This window comes from Chanodichthys erythropterus, chromosome 22 (assembly GCF_024489055.1).
Source record: "Chanodichthys erythropterus isolate Z2021 chromosome 22, ASM2448905v1, whole genome shotgun sequence".
NCBI lineage: Eukaryota > Metazoa > Chordata > Actinopteri > Cypriniformes > Xenocyprididae > Chanodichthys > Chanodichthys erythropterus.
Window position 1 is genome coordinate 31980270 of NC_090242.1, and position 22012 is coordinate 32002281.

Consider the following 22012-nt stretch of genomic DNA (forward strand, 5'->3'; position numbering starts at 1 on the left):
TGGCTACCATTGGTGGCCCACATTTTTTCCATAGCTCTTGTTCATCAAGTTAAACCAGAAGCATGAATGAATCTGAATGAATTAGACTGCCACAGTAACACCACAACTACACACGCTTATCCTGTTTTATGAGCTCGCGGCTGTGGGTTTGTCTTGCTCCTTAACAAAAATACACCTCAGCGTTTGTGTGAATTATGGCGCTCTTTGAGCCTGTGGATGAAAACATGTTTCCCAAAGGAAGGAACTCTTTCAGAAATGATAAATCTCATCTCTTTTTGTTTCTCTTGGGCAGACACACATGGAAGATCACATTTCTGTTTTTCACCAAGAAGAACACTTTAAATCAGATACCTGGCAATGGCTGAAAAAACTCACCTTTGGTCCAAACATTCCCGGTATCCCTTGAAAGCCGGGTTCCCCGATGTCACCCTAAATCAAAGATTACTATTAATGTTTTGTTCCAAAATGAACTCTGGGTCTTTTGTAGTTAGTTGGGGAGTTCACAGTGAAGTATAACAGTTTTTATGGCACATCTTTGTGTGTTTTTGTCTGGGTGTAGTACTCACTGGTTGGCCCTTAGGACCCCGGTCTCCCTGAGGTCCAGGAAGGCCCATTCCTCCCTTAAAACCTCTCTTTCCTGAAGGACCAGGGTGACCAGGAAGGCCCCTCTCACCCTATTCATGCACACATATAACAAATGCATACATCAAAACGACCCAGTCGAGATATATAAATATATACTACAGTTCAACAGTTTGGGGTCAGTCATTTTTTGAAAGATTACTATTTTTATTCAACAAAGATGCATTAAATAGATCAAAAGTTAAAGTAAAGACATTTATAATGTTACAAAAGATTTATATTTTAAATAAATGCTGATCCTTTGAACTCTGTTCATAAATGAATCCTGGGGGCAAAGGGGTTTCCACAAAAATAATGAAGCAGCAAAGCTGATTTCAACATTTCTTGAGCAGCAAATAAAGGATCATGTGACAATGAAGACTGGAGTAATGATGCTGAAAATTCAGCTTTGATCACAGGAATAAATCAAATTGTAAAATATATTCACATAGAAAACAGTTATTTTAAATTGTAATAATATTTCACAATATTACTGTTTTTACTGAATTTTTTTAATCAAAGAAATGCAGCATTGGTGTGCAGAAGAAATTCTTTCAAAAAACAAAAAAAAAACAATCTTTCTGACCCCAAACGTTAGAACGGTAGTGTATATATAAATCTAAATCATAATAATTGTGTTAAAATGTTATTCTCTGACCTTTGGACCAAATGATCCCTGTGGGCCTGGTAAACCGATAACGCCAACCTTCCCAGGTGCACCGGGTTTACCAGGCAAACCAAACTCGCCATCATCTCCCTGATCACCCTAAACGAAAGAGAAAGATGCATGTAATAACCCTGTTCAGACAGATCAGAGATCACAGGTCTCATGATGAATTCTTACTGGTATTCCTCTGCTTCCATCTTTCCCTGGCAGTCCATCCATGCCAGGAACGCCCTCCTGTCCTTCTCGACCCACAGTCCCTCTTGGGCCGGGCAACCCAACAACACCCTGATGAGAACAGAGAGAGAAGGCTGGGCATTTAGTCTGTCATTAAGTAAAAAAGGAAAGAGGTTTAAGCAAATGTACTTGTAGTGAAGTATATTACTATGAGAATCTCACAAAAACAGTACAAACATTTTAGGGTCATATTTCAATTAAAAATAATTATAATTATTAGCTAATAATGATCTAATTAATATATAAAAAAAAAAAAAAAAAAAAAAAATAATATATATATATATATATATATATATATATATATATATATATATATATATATATATTCTCATAATTAAAATTAAGCAAATCAAATAAATTAATACATATTTTTATTATTATATATATATATATATATATATATATATAGCATGAGGAAAATTAACTCTGTTCTGGATCATTAAGATTTTTCCATTCTGATTACTGTAAAATGAATATTTCAGGAGTAAATATTAAATATTAAAGACAACTGCAATTATATATTATAGTATTTTTGCATGTATGACTTTTTAGAGCTGATTTTAATAAAACAAAAATATTAGTAATGAGAATACATTTCTTTTTGTATTACAGTAATGACATTTGTGGGTTGCTTAATTTTAATGTTAAATTGTTATAGACATTTATATTTATTCATTTGGCAGACACAAATCACAAATTAAAAAAATAATTATAAGAATGAATTATATAAAAATAATATATAAATAATGATCTGATTAATATATAAATACAATTTAATTGATAATATATATATATATATGTGTGTGTGTGTGCTCGTAAGTAATCAAAATTATGCAAATCAAATAAATTAATACACATCATATATATTGCATGATAAAAAATATTAATAATGAGATTACATTTTGTTTCGTATATATTTATTAGTTTGGCAGCTAAATCAATTTAAAAAATAATTAAGAATTAATTAAATAAAAATTATGAATAATATAGGAAATACATATACAATACATCAATAATTCTATAATTAATATATAAATAATATATGTATTTTAATAAATAATATAATTAATAAACTAAATTATATATCAGAGATAAAATTATGGAAATTAAATAAATAAATAAATAAATATTATTACATATTGCATATAGAAAATTAAGTCTGTTTAGGACCATTCAAATGTTTCTATTCTGATAACTGTAATGTGACGATTACTTGATTAAATATATACAATTTTAAAGTATAATTTTAAGCATACATCATTCGCCTTATTAAAATTGTGCTTCAAGCATGAAAGAGTTCCTCTTACTGGTGACCCTCTGCTGCCACGCTCCCCCTGAAGACCCTGTTTACCCTTCTGACCCTGAAAGTGATAGAGAATAACAAAGCATGTGAGAAAAAGAAGTAATGCCAAGGAGAAAACCACAGACACAGAATTAATCATATACAGCATGAACGTACACACACACATCTAACCATATTGCTGAAGTATGTGACAAGGCTCTGATTTCTACCACATGTTGTTTACGGCTGCTATTCCAAACCATAAGTAATGAAATCTGAATTTTCTACAAAACATACCCACACACATACGATCTGCAAGCATAGCATTACCTGTTCTCCTTTGGATCCTTTGGGGCCTTGTATTCCACGTGGACCAGGATTACCCTAAAAATGCATTAAAAGAAACGAAAGAAAAGGTGTTTGTGTGTATGTTTTAGTGCGGGCACATCTGTAATCATGATCTGATGTCATATTATACGCACAGGTAGTCCAGGAGCACCGGGTTTGCCTCGAAAACCATCAACACCTTGCTGACCCTGCGCATACAAACAAAATTATTCGTAATTACAATAAACCAAAAAATAATACATAACAAAAATAAATTATATATGGAAATGTAATAAATTAATAATTTATTTTTATTTATTAATAATACATAAAATTAAAAAGAACTACATTTTTTTGAAGAAAATATAAAGAGTGGTGCTTGCTTATGCAATTATTGCAGACCAATATGTCTAAAGTATGAGCAATATTTATAATAATAATGAAATCGTTACTAATAATACTGTATATATTCTCTGACCAAAGTTCTGCAATTTATCTATTAAAACACATACATCTCTACTCAAACCATATTTTTGCTTGGGGATATATCTTCTAATGTGAACCTAAATCAAAACTGCCTTGAAACGGTCTTCATCGTAATGTAATCTATAACATATTTTTTATGTTTAGCCGATTATCATATAAAACACCTTTTAATCTCAGTTGGCAGTTTTTAATCGATTGTACGAAATGGTCACATGTTGGTGTGCACCGACGACACGCAAGTCAATTAGCTAATGCGCTTCATATGCAGTAGGACAATAGCATGCTTTCTGGGTAGCTGTGTTTATCTCACCACGTATCCTGGATCTCCCGGTTCGCCCCTGTCTCCTCGCTTTCCAATTGGACCCTGAAAATACACAAACACATGCATGATGTAGTAAATATTGCTATTGTAATAAGAGGAAATCACAGACAGATATACAAATGAAAATAAGAGAGACTCACTCTGAGTCCTGGTGGACCTGTAGGACCCTCCACCTTCCCATCATCCCCCTGTTCGCCCTAGAATATTACATAATGCAAGACATCAGATGATTATAGAAAACTGATTCAAATGAGTGAGTGTTTATATGTTTAATGTTATGTTTAAAGTGGTCAATGTTTAAAAATATGGTAACACTTTAGAGCAAGGTTTCATTTGTTTATTTTGAGAGTGTATTGTAAATAAAATAAGGATGGAAAAAAAATGATAAAAATGTTGAATGTTGAAAAATGATCCCCCGGTAAAAATCACGTTCCAGGGGGCAAAATCTGCATTTTTGGCAGGGTTCCCATGGTAAAATTTGCATTCCAGTGGCTAAATATCAGGTTATTCTGGGTCGCTTCAACCCGTGGACATGAAAAACAACCCGCGGCAACAGTGTAAAAGTAGCCTAATTCCACGGGAAAACCGCGGACTTGGCAACACTGATTCAGGATGACATAAATGTGTCACAAGTATGAAAATTTTTGAACAAAATGAGTGATGAATACATTTTACCTTTTCACCCTTTGGTCCCGGGGGTCCTATTGAACCTTGAGGTCCCTTGTGACCCTGTAGAGAAAGAAAAAGCTTTTAAGCACCATTCCACTATCAGAATTGAGTTGATCAATCTGTGCGCTGATATGGAAATAAATAATTTGTAATATGCTAATAAGATCATGTGATGATATTTGTGCTTGTTTCCTGTACTCACTTCATATCCGGATATGCCCGGATCACCCTGCAGCCCCATACGCCCTGGAGCGCCCTGAGACACAGGGACAAACAAGATGAGACAGTTTTCTTGTGCAGGTTAAATGCTAAGTGAGATGGATGTATTGCTAAAACTAAACGTAATAATAACAGATGTAACTGTTTACCACATGTCCGATGGTTCCTCGCGAGCCCTTTGGTCCGGTGGTTCCGATTGGTCCAATCTTTCCCATGGTTCCTGTCTCTCCCAGGTGACCGATGTTACCTTTGGCACCCTGTAGGTAATGTGAAAGTGCAGTCAATATGGCTACTGTGTTCGATAAATTAAAGATAAATAACATCAACAAAACAAAATGGTATCTTGAACTCTAATGTCTTACCTTAAACCCTGGTTTCCCTCTCTCGCCATTTTTACCAGGTTTTCCTTCAGGACCCTAAAACACACATGCAAAAAAAAAAAATTAAGTAAAAATCAAAAACAACTCCACTGTCATTTCACAAATACAGATGACTGACAGTGTTGTTATTGTTAACTAAAAACTATTAACATAAATAAAGCTGAAATAATAAATATAAATATAAATAAACATTTAAAAATATTACTGAAATAAAGGTTGTTTTTTTTTTTAATATACACAGAAAACAACAATATTAATGAATTTACATTCCTTTTTTTATTTGAAATAAAGTAAGTTGAAGTTGAAGTACTTAAATTACTGAAAACTAAAATAAAATAAAGCTAAACAGAAATATAAAAAAGCTAACAAAAATGACAAAAGCCCATGAAAAATACTAAAATGAAAATGAAAACTGAAAATATAAAAATAAACTAAAAATAAATATTAGAATTGTATATAATTAATACTGAAACAAATGCTTGTTGGTAATTTTCAGGCTTAACTGTTGAGATTCGTCTCATTTTAAAGAGTAATTAATAGAATAGAAAACACAATTTTTTTGTGATAATTTTATCTGTAATATATAAAAACATGTTTTGTCAATGTGCTTTGCATCACTGATCGTAATTAGGGATGCACCAATATGAACATTTTGGCCGATAGCAATAACCGATAATTCTTTCAATTTGAAAGCTGATAGCCGATATATTGGCCGATAAATCTAAATCCAAATTTTTATACAATTTTTGAGAGCCTAATTACAAAAACAAAAGTTTCACCATTAAAAGTCATGTCCTAAACACACAATTACAATGTTCTCATTATAATTTTATGTAGCTTATATGACAGACTTGTGCCGCACATTGAACTTAACTGAAGTGATTTCAATCAAATTTCAAGCAATTCAAAACCATCACGGTGGACAGTGCACATCTGAAGTGTCTCAGCTGAAGGAAATAATCCATTATTTATCGGCCTTAATATATTGGCCAAATTTTCTTATCTGGCTGATAATGATAACATTAAAACTGAACAAATAACTGGCCGATACCGATATGGTTGCCGATATATCGCACATCCCTAATCATAATGCAAGCACTTAACTGGTTCACTGTTGCTATGGTTCACTACCAGATTTTTAAAAATGTATATTATTCCTAAATATACTAAATAAAGGTTCCAAAAGGGTGGGTGGTTTCACAGCAATGCAATAGAAGAGCCATTTTTGGTTCCCCAGAGAACCTTTCAGTGAACAGTTCTTAGAAGAAACATTTTTTCTTAGTGTGAAGAACATTTTTTAATCTAAAGAACCTTTTCCACATGGATGTTATTCTTTAGGGAACCATCAATGCCAATAAAGAACCTGTGTGCATTAAAACTGGTTTGCATATGTCGCCCCTTAATTTACACTCTCGTGTTGTTCACAAACTGAGAACACTATATGCGATATTTGTTTTGAAGTATACAGCAAAATATGAATGTGATATTGTGTGTGCATAACTGCATCACTCACTCTGACGCCAGTAAGCCCAGGGTCGCCCGGTGGCCCTTCTTTCCCCTTGATTCCAGGGTCACCTCTGACACCCTGCTCGCCCTCTCCGCCCATGTCACCTTTTTCACCCTGTTCAAAAAAACAAGAATAAAATTGAATGTTTCTTTCTTCAGCTTTAAATCATGTATATCTGAAACATAACTGTAATTTTATTTACCTTTGCGCCATCAGGGCCGGCTGGACCAGCCTCTCCTTCTAAACCTGGTTCTCCCTGTCTCAAACAAACAAAAACTCATACTTGACAACTTGAATATTGTTTTTGCACATTTATAAACATCAAACCAATGTTTCACAGATTGAACACACACCCTTGTTCCGATAAGTCCAGCTGCCCCAGCGTTCCCTGCAGGCCCGAGTGACCCCTATGCAGACAATGAAAAGACATAAGAACAGTCCAAAAACACAGGCTGTTTTATTCTTTCCAGCAAGTTTACGTTCTTTTTATTTAATTATACGAGTCCAGTTAGCCAAACAGCAGTTATGCCCAATGACGTGTGACTGCATCAGGCAGCGCTGCCAAGCACAGACTGACATTATCTAACTTTAACAATTCAAATATAGTCATACAGTTCCTCTTCAGACTGTGATTGCGACACACATGCTGCACTACTCATTACAGCAGCTCAATGGGGCCTTGAAATGCCAAAGAAAAGCAGATTTAGCAACAGCTATTTAGCGCTGCATAACAGCACATCAAGCAAGAAAATTATGGGAAATGGGTTAACACTAATTTCAGGCTCTTTTCAGGAATAGGATACAAAATAGGGCCAACAGTTCTTAAAAATGCAAGGCTTTTTTACCAACAAATGGTCAGTAAAAGGAGGAAATGGTTGATTAGCAATCTCCAGAAGTCAAGCTGAATGTTATAGCTGATATTTTCAATTTATTTTATAGTGTTGAGCAGAACTTTTGCAAACCTGTTACTAAAATGTAGGACATGTTTGAATGCAATTTAAAAAGCTTTATTTGTACAGTCTTTTCATGAAGTGCGCCTACAATTTATCCCACCTTTTCTCCAGGTTCTCCTGGAAGTCCGAGATCACCAACTTTTCCGGCAGGGCCCTGAGAGAAAGAAAAAGAGATTTTTCTATTTCTCTTTCTTTTTTGCTGACAATACAGATGGATTAATTAAATGAAACTACTTTTATTCATCAATTATAGTATGACTGTGTGTGTAAATATGATTAATCAGAGTAATCATTTGATCTCACTATCAATCACAATCAAGGGAAATCAAAACAAACAGAAGCCACGGAAAAACTATAGGTGTGTGTGTGTACGTGTGGAATGAATTACCTTTGGCCCTGGATTTCCAGGGGGTCCGAGTGTTCCTGGGGGACCTGGAGGTCCCTTGTCCCAAACAAACAGTCATTTATCAGTAATACATACATACATACATACATACACAATACAGACACTTCAATATTGCAATCTTCCATTATCTGAAGCCAAAATGTTAAACTGTGAAGCAGATGTGTGTTTGTTTGTGTGTGTGTGTGTGTGTGTGTGTACAGTCTCACATCCACACCCTGGCAAAACTACTGCCAATCTTATTTACATTTAACAGCTATATAATCACAAACATTTAAACTACAAATGAGGGTTGAATGCCAAGAAAGACAAATTAGGTCATGAACTTGGTCATGTGAATAAGATAATAAAAGAAATAATACAGTTATTTATTATTAATATTATTTTTTATGCAACTGATCAAAAGAAAACAAAAGATTATTTTATATTTCAGGGCTGAATGAGACAAAAATACACAGCATTCAAAACTCATCTTCTAGAGTTGCTCAACACCCACAGGATGTAAAGTAGATTTCCAGCTCTCGGTTTACATAAAAAGACACTGGAAAATATGTTTCTGTGTGTTGAACTGTAATAAAGCATCACTCACTGGCTCCCCTGCGATTCCTTTGTCTCCCGTAGCCCCAGATGGCCCTTGAATCCCCTACAAAAACAGATCATTCAAAACTAAATGTATTGTTGAATTAATTTAAATGATTATAATAGCAGCAACTCTAATCAATTATTAATATAACAATTCATAAATAAACAGTAAGTTAACATATTATAAAAATTAACTGTTTACAATGCAATATTATACTGTTGCTTTGATTATCCCCTAATGTTTTTATCTTTTGACCTGTGACAAATGTAGCTGCACTCTATAATGTGCTATACAAATAACATATTATTATTAGATAAACATATTACATTTTAGAGGAACAGTCCTAAATACATGCAATAGATAACAATAACACAGAATATAAATTTCAATAAGAAACAAACCAGAAATCCCTTTGGCCCCGCCTCCCCAGACTCCCCGATCTTCCCCTGCAGAGAGATTGGACAGACACAGTGACTGTTACCATCAATCACAGATTGGAGAGACACGGCATCAGTTAGAGTAGAAACACAGTCAGAGGTGTTTGTAGTAAGGGGTTTTTACCGCGTGTCCTGGAAAGCCAATTTTTCCAGGAGGACCATCAGGACCCTGTGAGAAGACATCAAGTAATGTTAGATTCAAGAGTGTACAGCATTTATCTTTGGTCACTATAGATGACCTCTGGAGGATAGTGGTCTTTACCTTTTTGCCTTCAGTGCCGAGCTCACCTGGCACACCATCTGGACCTCTAGGACCCTAAAACAGGTGCAAAAAACATGAGCTCTTCTGAGATAATTCATACCCTGATCTCCTCAGCTATGTCCAGTACAATAGCATGTAGTATTACTTTTCAAGAATATTTTGGGAAGCAGTGTGCAGTACTGTAACACTACAGTTATCTGACAAATGTTTGCAGTTTTTCATTTTGTGAACTTATGGCAGTCCGATTAAATAATGAATTAAGTGTTGATTTCAGCCACACTTGAAATGGAAAGTCAAGCTGCATTAATCATTTAATTTAAATTGTATTAAAATGACAAGAATGATTTCTCCCACAAATCACAGTGTAACATGAATGAGACATTTTTAAAATATAATATGTCACAGTTTACTTTATTTTGCTATCCTCACTTACATAAATGAACTATAGTGTCCTGCACCCACTAGTAAAAATATATCAAAAACATCTGAATAATTTTTGGTTTGACTGTATATAGTGCAGTCAAATGATTAATCGCGATTAATCACATCCAAAATAAAAGTTTGTGTTTACATATTTTATGTGTGTGTACTGTGTTTATTATGTATATAGAAATACACACACATGCATGTAAATATTTTGTAATATATATTATTTATGTATTAATTATATTTATATATAAATATACAAGTATACTTAAATATTTCTTAAATAAGTACATACATGCATCCAAACTTTTTGTTTGGATGCGATTATTCATTTGACAGCACCATGAAAAATATAAACATTAGACAAAAATAAGAAATAAAGTTGAAACTGAAGTACTAAAATTACTAAAGCTGAAATAAAAATTAATTAAAGCTAAAAAGAAATATTTTATTTTTATTTTATATTAACAATTATTATTATATAATTATTAAAACTTAAAGTAAAAATAAAATGAAAACTAAAAATATGAAAATAAAAGCTAATCCAAAATATTAATAAAAACTATAGTAAACTATAGTATAGCATATAAATAATACTAAATAATGCAAAAATAACACTGAAAAGTTTGTAAAATTTGTAACTACTTACGAAAATACTCTCTTAATCATTGTATTATTTACTCGTCTATTTATTATTCAAACAGTAAATTATAATATTTGAGCATAATCTTATTAATATTCATGAGTGAAGCCATATTGTGTAATCCTAAACATCATGTTAAAAATTGGTGTAATAGAATAAGATTGCAAACACAGTTTAAATCTTGAAGTATATACTCAAACACTAGGGGGAGCTGTACTGTAGGCTTTACATATATGGGATTTTTTTGCAGCAGTATATTGGGTCGTGGATGTAGGTCAATGTTTAAGAGGCTCTTGGGGTCTACACATGACAAAGAACTATGTTGCATCTGTCTGGATGAACACAGAACATAAATGTCTCACACACACAGTTATGCTACACAATCCTAAACAAGTGAATCCTCCTTACTTTCACAAACAGCGGTTTGGCTCGCCTATAAAACGGTTACGAATGAGATCTGAACACAAGGACTTCATCAAGAGACCAGACACACATTAGCTCCCACTCGAAGAATGCTGTGTGTGTGTGTGTGTGTACTGATAATTACACTAACTTATGGTGTGTGTGCCCAGCCAAAAAACATCAGACTGTTGAAACAATATCATCACACAGTTTCTGCCAGCTGGCACACACTCTCTTTGTCTGTTTCTCTCTCTCTCACACACACACACAATAAAGGAGCTGAAGGAACTTTGTATGGTATGCTGGAATAACTCATATGGATTACTACTGTTATTAATATTGCTGACAAACCTGATAGACATCCATGAAACAGAGAAAATAAAGAGGCTCATTATCTTCTCTACACTTATTAATGCTGCAAAAGATGTCAGCAAGACATTCTGCAGGTTCCTCGTGTTGTTATCCAGTCTTCATTTGTAGGCCTCATACACATAGAAACATGCGGTGATAACTAAGTGTTTGGGAGTGGCTTTCTGATGCCATAATGACCTTGTCACAGAAAAGCCCATATTGCCAAGGAAATGAGGACAAACAGAACTTGCACATACAACAAAATAGGTCAGAATCACGGCCTAGCATTTAGTAAGTTTGGATCTGGATTGCTTACCAAGGTGATACTACACAATTGCAAATGTGATCTGAGGGGTTTTAGTATGTTGCTATGCAGTTGCTGGGGTGTTCTAGTTGGTTATTGACTCAAGTTCAAAGAGTCCACCCTCAAGTCTATGATATTTTGCCCTCTTTATACGGGTCAGGTCTTTCCTTTAGTAAGTCTATATGACTTTTAAAGTCTTTTTAAATAAAAGAGATAATAAGTAATTGTTTTGGCCTTTTCTGCTTCTCTGTGACTATAGCAGGCAGTGAATGCAGGAAACAAAAATGGGGTTAAATGCATCAGTGAATCAATGAATCATCAAGACTACAAGTTGTGATTTACAGACTCAGCGAGGGGCTCTAACTAAGACCAGACAGCGGCACGGAGAAACTGAACTCTCCTAAGTTAGTTTCCATTGCATCTCTGTGCTCAGTTTTCTCTCCAGTAATTCATGTTGATTCTGTTGGTTAATGAAAAACATTTACAATGTGTGTTTGCATGAGTTTGAGCGAACACACAGTCTGTTTCTGTGATTGACACCTGACAATTAACACACATACATGAATTTACACAAATCAATCGATCGATCGATCTATCTATCTATCTATCTATCTATCTATCTATCTATCTATCTATCTATCTATCTATCTATCTATCTATCTATCTATCTATCTATCTATCTATCTATCATCTATCTATCTATCTATCTATCTATCTATCTATCAATCTATCAATTTAACTAACAAACTAACTAGCTAAGAATATATGTATTTGATGACTAACTAGCCTATCAGATTAACTAACAAAGAATCTATCTACCAGATGGCTAACTAGGCTACCAGTTAAACTAACAAATTAACTAACTGACTAAGAATTTATCTATTAGATGACTAACTAGACTATCATTTTAACTAACTCACTAACTAACCAACCAACCAACCAACCAACCAACCAACTAACTAGCCAACCAGTTTAACTAACTAACCAACTAAGGACTTAACTAGCCTACCAGTTTAACTAACTAATTAACTAACTAAACAAACAAACCAATTAACTATCGACTTAACTAGCCTCCCAGTTTGACTAACTGACTGACTAAGAATCTCTCTATTAGATGACTAGCCTATCATTTTAACTAACTAACTAACTAACTAACTAACCAAATAACTTACTAACCAAGCAAGCAAGCAAGCAATGAATTAACAAGCCTACCAGTTCAACTAAATAACCAACTAACGACTTAACCAGCTTACCAGTGTAACTAACTAAATAACCAACTAAAGACTTAACTAGCCTACCAGTTTAACTAACCAACCAACCAACTAACCAAATAATGACTTAACTAGCAGTTTAACTAACTAACTAACTAACTAACTAAATGACTGACTGCCTGACTAGGAATCTATCTATTAGATGACTAGCCAATCATTTTAACTAACTAACTAACTAACTAACTAACTAACTAACTAACTAACTAACTAACTAACTAACTAACTAACTACTTAACTAACCAGTTAAAGTAACTATAACAGAAAAGGTGTGGTGGTTAAAGCTCAAAACTGGTCACCAAAAGGCCTGTACTGTACCTGTACTGTTTTAACTAAAGACTTAACTAGCCTACCCGTTTAACTAACCAACCAACTAACCAAATAATGACTTAACTGGCCTACCAGTTTAACCAACTAACTAACTGACTGACTGCTTGACTAGGAATCTATTAGATGACTAGCCTATCATTTTAACTAACTAACTAACTAACTAACTAACTAACTAACTAATGACTTAACTAAACAGTTAAAGTAACTATAACAGAAAAAGTGTGGTGGTTAAAGCTCAAAACTGGTCACCAAAAGGCCTGTACTGTACCTGTACTGTTTTACTTTAGATAAAAGACTGACTTGCACACACTTGCACACTTATGATGCCCAGATGTCTTACCCGTCTTCCTTTAGGTCCTCTCATGCCGATTGGTCCTCGTGATCCTGGTGGACCCTGTGAAAAAAGACATTGTTAAAGACACATACTTGTCTTTCTTTTCTCTTTCTTCTGACACGCTATGGATTGAGTGTCAGGCAGACTGGCTCCTGTCTCCATCACTGCTACTACAGATGTATATTTGTTTTGTCTGACCAGCACACTGATCTAACGACAGCGGGTCATGATGGCCTACTACCATCAGTTACCCTTTGACATCCAAACCATCTGTAGTATCTGATGAAGACTTACTGGACTGCCTGGTGGTCCTGTTGGGCCGCTCTCTCCAGGGGTTCCTGGGTGCCCCTGTAAGTGATGGCAAATTTATTACATTACATTGCATTATTGTGGTATATTTTGGCATCATACCATGGTAATTTCATGGTATGTTTTGTATATTTGTAACCCACAAATGACATTATTACTCTAGTCACACACAAATACACCAGACACACACATGAGCTGATGACTGGGAGGAAGTGGGCCATGTAACTATGATGGACAGTTGAACTTCCTGTTTTAAACAACATTCATAATTTGAGGGAGACAGAATGAGGAAGTGCACGCTGAGAATTTAAGTGCAGTATTTGTGTGTACGAGTGCCGTACCGTTGATCCTTTTTCTCCTGAAGGTCCGGGCAAACCCATCTCTCCACGATCACCCTAAATAAATCACATGACAGAACATTAACACTTGCACTCAAACGTTTGGGGTCTGTAAGATTTTCTAGTATTTTTCAAAGAATAATCTAATGCTCACTAAGGCTGCATTTATTTGATCAAAAATAGAGTAATATTGTGAAATATTACTACAATTTCAAATAGCTGTTTTCTATTTGAATACATTTTGAGTTTTATTCCTGTGAATTTTCAGCATCATTACTCCACTCTTCAGTGTCACATGATCCTTCAGAAATCATTCTAATATGCTGATTTGCTGCTCAAGAAACATTTCTTATTATTATCAATGTTGAAAACAGTTGTGTTGCTTCATATTTTTGTGGAAACCGCAGCTCTGACCAGGCTCTCCACCCACTTCACGATATGCATCCTGGGATGTTTCTATACACTACTGAAGGAGTTGTATGTATGCTGCACACTCTCAGGTGTGTCTTACCTTCTCTCCAGCTAGTCCAGCCTCCCCTCCAGGACCGATGAAGCCAACAAGCCCCTACAAACACAACATCATCAGTGTGAGGGTCACATGTGTGTTTAGAGGTGATAACTCTGTCTATATACTCACCCTCTCACCCATGGGTCCAGCCTTCCCTGTGACACCCTGCTCGCCCTGAAAGACATCAGAGAGTGTTTGAGTGACCGTGTGTGTCTTAGTAGATTTGTGTGTGTTTATACTGCTCATGTTCTCACTTTGACCCCTTCAGGTCCAATAGCCCCAGGGAAACCCTTACTGCCCATCTGACCCTGGAAAAACAACACAGACCGAAAAGAGACGATTTGTTATGAGACATAACAATGATGAAAGACTTGACTGTACATATAAACACAGTTTCAAAAATAAAAAAAATAAGAAATTGTATTTTGCATAAAGAGAATGAAGCTCATTATAATAATCTATTGTTACACAAAAATATAATACATTAAAACACATGACAAACAACCAATTTCAGATGTAGCAAGGAATCTGCAAAAACAATGCATTTTAACTTTAGTTACAAATGTTTATGAAAATATAATAATGTATTACAACGTACATTATGAATACCTTTATAATACATTAGACTCAAGTAAAGAGTTACCAAATTTAATATTTTAATGTCATTATTGTTCAATATATAGTAAGCAATCACATCCAATTAATTGCATTAAATGAAGTCACAATCAGCATGTCTAATTGATTCCCAAATAAATTAAAATAATGTCATAATGCCAAAAAATCTTAATGGTTATAAATTAGCATTATTTTTTTATGCAAAATTTAATTCCTATTTTTCTTTGATTCTGGGTGAAATATGAGATTCTTATGAAATATGACATTTCTTCATGAGATTCACCCATAAAATAAGTCATTGACATGTTTGATTATGTTGGAGCAAGACATGAGTATGCATACTAATGCAGAAGAGCTGCAGTCAGAACACAAAGAGAACATACTGAAAGTCTCACCAAGACATATCCAATTACTGAGCGCACAACAGAGACGGAGAAAGATGAGGAAAACAGATACCTGTCTGAGGACAGAAGGATGGACAACATCCAGAAATGTACTGAGTTAATGCCAGGGAACTTGAGTTAGGTTAAACACGAAAAAGAGGAACGAAAGATGGGAAAAGAGGAAAAACAGAGACAGAGCGGGAATGTTATGTAACACAGAGGATGTTCGCAGTGGATCCTAAACGTTCTGCCTTATGAGGCTAGATTTATTCTTTTCTTCTGTTTTCAGAGAAAAACATTCCCAGAATTACTTGCCTTGATGATTCATTGACATTTTAAATTAATGTTATTTTAAATTTAGATCCCCCATTGCTCCACCTTGTGGTCCATTGAGGGAATGTACATCGCTGCACTCTCACAGAATGAAATTCTAATTTCTCACCGAGAAATTAAAAAGGGAATCTATTTTGAATAAAAAATTTAAATATTTTGACAGGTCGTGAGCAATCAATCAATCAATCAATCAATCAATCAATCAATCAATCAATCAATCAATCTATCTATCTATCTATCTATCTATCTATCTATCTATCTATCTATCTATCTATCTATCTATCTATCTATCTATCTATCTATCTATCTATCTATCTATCTATCTATCTATCTATCTATCTGTCTGTCTGTCTGTCTGTCTGTCTGTCTATCTGATTACTAACTAGCCTCAGTTTAACAAATGAACTGACTAAATCTATCAATTAGATGACTACGCTTATCATTTTAACTCACTATCTAACCAACCAACCAACTAACCAACTAACAACTTAACTAGCCTACCAGTTTAACTAACCAACCAATCAATTATCTATCTGTCTATTTATCTATCAGATTACTAACTAGCCTATCAGATTAACTAAGTAACTGACTGACTAAGAATCTAGCTTGGATGACTAACTAGTCTATCAACTAACTATTAAACAATCTATCTATTAAAAGACCTCATTTGTCTACCAGCTTTACTAACTAACTAACTAATTGACCAGTTAAAGTAACTATAATATAAATCTAAAATTAACAAATGCATCAATTCAAAGCTTTAAAGCCTTCAAAACCACCTGCCTTTAAAAATTCGGAAAAAAAAACAAACAAACAAAAAAACATTATTTTAGTATCGATATACTAGTTTTTTTTATCAGTTTTTATCAATTTTCATTTTAGCTAAAGTTTTAATAATTTTGTTGTGTAGTTATATTTAATAGTTGTTTTATATTATTAGTTTTAGTTATTTTAGTACAAGTTAAATAAATTTAAATGAGAAATGTTGTCTTGACAACTATTTTAACTTTATAACTTTTTTATGGGTTTTAGTTTTAGTTACCTATACTATAATAGTTTAGTTATATTTAGTTACTATAATAACCCTGTCTGAAACTCTAAGAAAACCAAACATTTCTTGGAAGACATATATTTTCAAGATTGCAAACAAATAAACAACTATAAACAAGATCGCTGTTTACCAACAAACAACCAACCAGCAAAAAATTTGTCTTTTTGATATGCAAATTCCCCATATGAGTAAATCACAACTCACCTCGAGTCCTACTGGCCCTGGTGGTCCTACAGGACCCTCATCACCCTACAAATTAAAATGAAAATAAACTCATTTTTGTCTCGCCGGTCTAATTTAAAGACATTTAGACCTTTTAAATAACACACACACCTCTCGTCCAGCCGCTCCACGAGGTCCTGGTAAACCTCTGGCTCCAGGCTTACCCTATGAACAAAACATCAACAGCATGAAGATACAAATATATTTGTGCAAATATTCAAAACACCTGTTTTTATAAGATTTTCTATATATATAACACACCTTTGGTCCCTCGGGTCCATTTTGTCCAGGTTTTCCAATGTCACCAGGGAAACCCTGTAAAGAATTAACCGCAAATCCTAAATGAGTACATCGATTAGCATCACATGTATATTGTATATTGTATATTCATTGACATCAGTAACAGAACAAATTAAAAAGGTTATGAGATGTTGATTCATACCTCAGGTCCTGGTGGACCTGGTAATCCACTGGGCCCTCTCTCTCCTGTCTTGCCCTTCAAAACACACAAATTCACCCAGATGCTGATTCGGACATGTACACAATAAAATAAACTGAACATTCAGACCATGAGCTTTTAGGTTAAACAAAAACAAAACAAAAACAAATGTGCACACTAGAACATGGGCAAAATACTTAAGCAGAAATTGAAGTTTCACGATTCTCCTGTATTTGTATTGTATTATTGTAAAAGTTCAATAAACAGATTTAAAAATAAAAACAAGAAAAGAAATTGAAGTTCAGTTTTTTTTTTAAAAAGAAAAGAAATTGAAGTTCAGTTACACTATGTAGCTTTTTAATACCTGATTATGGGCATATATTATATTCTGTAAAAGTGGCTATATTATGCCTTTTTACAAAGTATTGATTTAGTTTTTGGGGTCTACTAGAACAGGTTTTCCTGCATGAATGTTAAAAAAGCACATTATTTTTCTCATATTCTCCATCGTTGCAGCTCCTCTCTTCCCACTCTGTCAGTAACGCCCTGTTTACTTACTGTCTCTATGTGCTCTGATTGGTTGACTGAACCATTGTTTTGTGGTTGGTCAAGCGCTTTGAGCATGTTTTGGAAATGTCGTGCCCCTTACAATAACCTTTGAGTTACAACACACTACTAACTAACTCAATCAGGCCCCGCCCCTTTATTCTGCATATGCTTTGGGCGGAATTATTTAAATGAGGAATATTGTGTTTGTTCTCGGAAGAAAATTCAAAACTTCATTGGAGGAGTTTCAGGGAGTTCAGAAACAGTAATACTGATATAGAGAATATCTCCCGCTGGAGGGACTTTGTAACTTTGCAGAGCTTTTTCATGCTCAAACAGCAACATTAAAGAAACACACTAAAGAAAGTTGAACATGTAAGAAAGCATTATGGGTCCTCTTTAAAAGAAAGGTTAATTTATCCATCATTTATCCATTTGCATTGAGTTTTGAAGAAATGTTTTGAAAGAAATGCAATTACAATTAATGGCTTTCAAGCTTCAAAATGGATGTTCTGTATGGAGTCAGAATACTTTGAATATTGTGCACAAGTCACTCGAACCATTGTTTAGACATTTCAATAGTGCTTTTGAGACTTTTTTGAAGCTCGAAAGCTTTGGTTCTCATGGAGACTAATTACATAGAAAAAACCAATAAGAACAAGAATTTCTACTTTTAAGTAAAAATTGGAACGGCATGAGCGTAAGTTAATCCTGACTGATTTTTTTAGGAAAGAAACAAACATACCTGTGGTCCTGGTTTTCCACGAAGTCCTGGTAATCCCGGCAAACCCTGTACGCCCTGAAACAAACAGAAATAAAATGCACACAGTTATATATTCATCACATTAGCGCATACACAAGTTCAAGAGCATGTATGTGAGAGACTGTCTATGGAAGCTCTAAAATCGGGGCAATTAGAAGGTCATGTTTAATTAAAACACCAGACATCTGGACGTCCGATGCTCTGCGCTGACAGTGTGCAAATGTGTGTTTGACAGGGGGAAATGAGGGGTCACTCTGGAAGGTATACCTTGTCTCCTTGAAACCCAATCTCCCCTTGCTCTCCAGGAAGCCCAACATCACCCTGAGAGAGGAAAAAGTGAAAGAGAAGGAAAAAGTAAGAAATAAGTAGTGAAGTAAGTCAAAGTCAGAAAAAAAAGAACAGAGAAAGTGACAGAAGAAGATGGTTAGGGCAAGATCTATGTGGTTTTCATTCTCAAAAAGCAGTCTGAGAAGAAGTCTGATCGTTGAAATAACATAATCATAAACTGTTAAAGCAAAGCTCCAGATTTAAAGCAAGTTAAGCTCTATAGACAGCATTTGTTGCATAACGTTGATTGGTACAGGAAATAATTTCTTCTCAGGTTTTAGAACAACTGTAGTAGATTGTGCATTAAAGTATATCCACAAGACTTAAAGGAATAGTTCAAATAAAAATTCTGTCATCATTTACCCTCAAGTTGTTCCAAACCTGTATTCATTTATATCAAAAAAAGGATATTTTGAAGAATATGGGTAACCAAACACTTGATGGGCCCATTTGACTTCTAAAGTATGGGGGGAAAAAAGACTATGGAAGTCAATGGGGTCTATCAACTATTTGGTTTCTGACATTCTTCAAAATGTCTTCTTTTGTGTTCAACAGAAGAAAGAAACTCATACAGGTTTGGAAGAACTTGAAGGTGAGTAAATGATGACAGAATTTTCATTTTTAGGTGAACTGTTTCTTTAAATATTACATGGCAGGAGGCTAGAATCTAAAAATTTAATTTTTAACTTTTGCACAACATGCACACCAGAAAGGGACTATTTATATCAATAAAACTCTATTCACACAAATTAAGTTGGTTATGCATCCACTAATTAAAGTATTAGAACTGTTAAATGGACAATTTAGACAATATTACAGACAACTTTACTCAATTCATTTAAGTTGGAAAAAAGCTTTTAATGCTTCCAGAAAGCTGACTACCAATGTATGTGCATTAATAAATAATATTGAAAATATTTATTTATTTAAAAAACTACATTATTGATCATGATAATCAACATTATGCCATAAAACTGCTGATAGCGCTTAATGTGTACTGAACCTGGAAGCAACTCTCTCACAAAAATCTGTTTGTGTTTGATATACCTCAAAAATAATTATACAGAACTTTTAAAACATGCGTAACATAGGGTGGCCAATAGGGAGAGAGAATTTCCATCACATGCTGCAAAACAGGCCAATAACAGAGTATTCAGATCACCTTATCACCTTTCAGTCCAGGCTCGCCCACGTTCCCTGGGACGCCCTGGAACAAACACAAACACACAAACACTGAAGTGGTTGGTGAGTGATAGAGATATGCGTGGGCTGCATATGTGCATGACTTACTTTCAGTCCGTTTGGTCCTGGTAAACCGATTATGCCGACAGGGCCCATATCACCCTGGAGAAAAGACGGGAATGAGCATTGATCTAACTTATAAAGCTTCATCTGATTAATATTATCAGTTTAAAAGAATATTGTGGGTTTTAGTGTTTTATTGAAGCAAAACATCATGCTAAGAGGGCCTGCAGGGGGCACATGGTCTCACTTTACTCACTCAAGTACAAACCAACAGAAAATATGCCATCAACTTGTTTACATTTGTAAAAGCAAATATGTATTTAATATGAACATCATGCTGTTTAGGTGAAACGGATTTCAGCTGTACTACAACAACAACAGACACACTATATGTGTATAAATACTGAACAGAGAGTGAGCAGACATCCTGATAAACTTACAGGTGGGATGTGATTTGTATCGATGATTAGTTATAACTTTAATTTGATTGCTATATTAACGTTCTAAAGTTTGGAGTTGGTAAGATTTTTTTTATTGTTTTTGAAGAAAGTCTCACCCAGACTGTATTTATGTGATCAAAAATACAATAAAATAGTAGTACTGCAAAATATTATTACAAATGACCGTTCACAAAGACCCACACCCTTTAGTTACTGTTACGCCCGACAGTAAAAGAAAGAGCAGGTTACTTTTGATATGAAACAGTCTCAAATTTCAGATGTTGTAATTTTTAAATTAATATAAACAATAAATATCATTTTGTGGCTCTTTAATGTGTCATTACAGATCGCTGTAGCGCCTCAGTTCAAGCGGCTCGTGAACCGATCTTCTCTTCCAACTAATTTATTTATAGCATCAAATAAACATGAATGAACATCAGAAGGTATGCTCGTCAATACACACCATTTTTAAAGTTCAAGTCCACCGACATTAATCTACTAACTTCCCTAACTGCTTTGTCAGACAAGATGGCAGTTTCGGTGTTATGATTGGTTAGATCACCTGTAAAAACTCCTAGCAAAGGGTCAATTGTTTTCTGTGTGAATATATTTTAAAATGTTATTTATTCCTGTGATCAAAGCTGAATTTTCAGCATCATTATTCCAGTCTTCAGTGTCACATGATCCTTCAGAAATAATTCTAATATGCTGATTTGTTCCTCAAGAAAAGTTTCTGATTATTATCAATGTTAGCAACAGTTGTGCTGCTTCATATTTTTGTGATGCATTTTTTTAGAATTCTTTGATGAATGTTCAAAAGAACAACATTTATTGAAATGCAAATCTTTTGTAACATAAATGTCTTTACTGTCACTTTTGTTTAATTTTATGCAGCCTTGTTGAATAAAAGTGTTATTAACCCAAAAAATCGTATTGACCCAAACGTTTGAAATATTGTATATATTTTATATATATATATATATATATATATATATATATAATATATATATATATATATATAGCATTTTAAACTTTTTTCTGCCTGTATTTGGTTAAAATTTTGTATTTGTATCTAAATACCAT

The 22012-nt window shown here is 34.2% G+C and overlaps 1 protein-coding gene across 1 annotated transcript in view; it reads right to left on the bottom strand.

The window, feature by feature from the left end:
* The window catches only part of col27a1a (collagen, type XXVII, alpha 1a), a 65942-nt gene that overhangs the window by 5755 nt on the left and 38175 nt on the right, over positions 1-22012 (bottom strand). Inside the window, exons 15-50 of the mRNA XM_067375816.1 lie at positions 20535-20588; positions 20407-20451; positions 19185-19238; positions 18900-18953; positions 17612-17665; positions 17431-17484; positions 17281-17334; positions 17152-17196; positions 14820-14873; positions 14695-14739; positions 14569-14622; positions 14061-14114; positions 13705-13758; positions 13417-13470; positions 9353-9406; positions 9215-9259; positions 9055-9099; positions 8660-8713; positions 8056-8109; positions 7768-7821; positions 7068-7121; positions 6917-6970; positions 6721-6828; positions 5190-5243; positions 4977-5084; positions 4811-4864; positions 4615-4668; positions 4080-4136; positions 3928-3981; positions 3287-3340; positions 3135-3188; positions 2830-2883; positions 1466-1573; positions 1280-1387; positions 567-674; positions 376-429 (exon numbers count right to left, since the gene is read on the bottom strand). Coding sequence (XP_067231917.1) covers positions 376-429; positions 567-674; positions 1280-1387; positions 1466-1573; positions 2830-2883; positions 3135-3188; positions 3287-3340; positions 3928-3981; positions 4080-4136; positions 4615-4668; positions 4811-4864; positions 4977-5084; positions 5190-5243; positions 6721-6828; positions 6917-6970; positions 7068-7121; positions 7768-7821; positions 8056-8109; positions 8660-8713; positions 9055-9099; positions 9215-9259; positions 9353-9406; positions 13417-13470; positions 13705-13758; positions 14061-14114; positions 14569-14622; positions 14695-14739; positions 14820-14873; positions 17152-17196; positions 17281-17334; positions 17431-17484; positions 17612-17665; positions 18900-18953; positions 19185-19238; positions 20407-20451; positions 20535-20588 — 2172 coding nt within the window. The remainder of the gene's footprint in view (positions 1-375; positions 430-566; positions 675-1279; positions 1388-1465; positions 1574-2829; positions 2884-3134; positions 3189-3286; positions 3341-3927; positions 3982-4079; positions 4137-4614; positions 4669-4810; positions 4865-4976; positions 5085-5189; positions 5244-6720; positions 6829-6916; positions 6971-7067; positions 7122-7767; positions 7822-8055; positions 8110-8659; positions 8714-9054; positions 9100-9214; positions 9260-9352; positions 9407-13416; positions 13471-13704; positions 13759-14060; positions 14115-14568; positions 14623-14694; positions 14740-14819; positions 14874-17151; positions 17197-17280; positions 17335-17430; positions 17485-17611; positions 17666-18899; positions 18954-19184; positions 19239-20406; positions 20452-20534; positions 20589-22012) is intronic.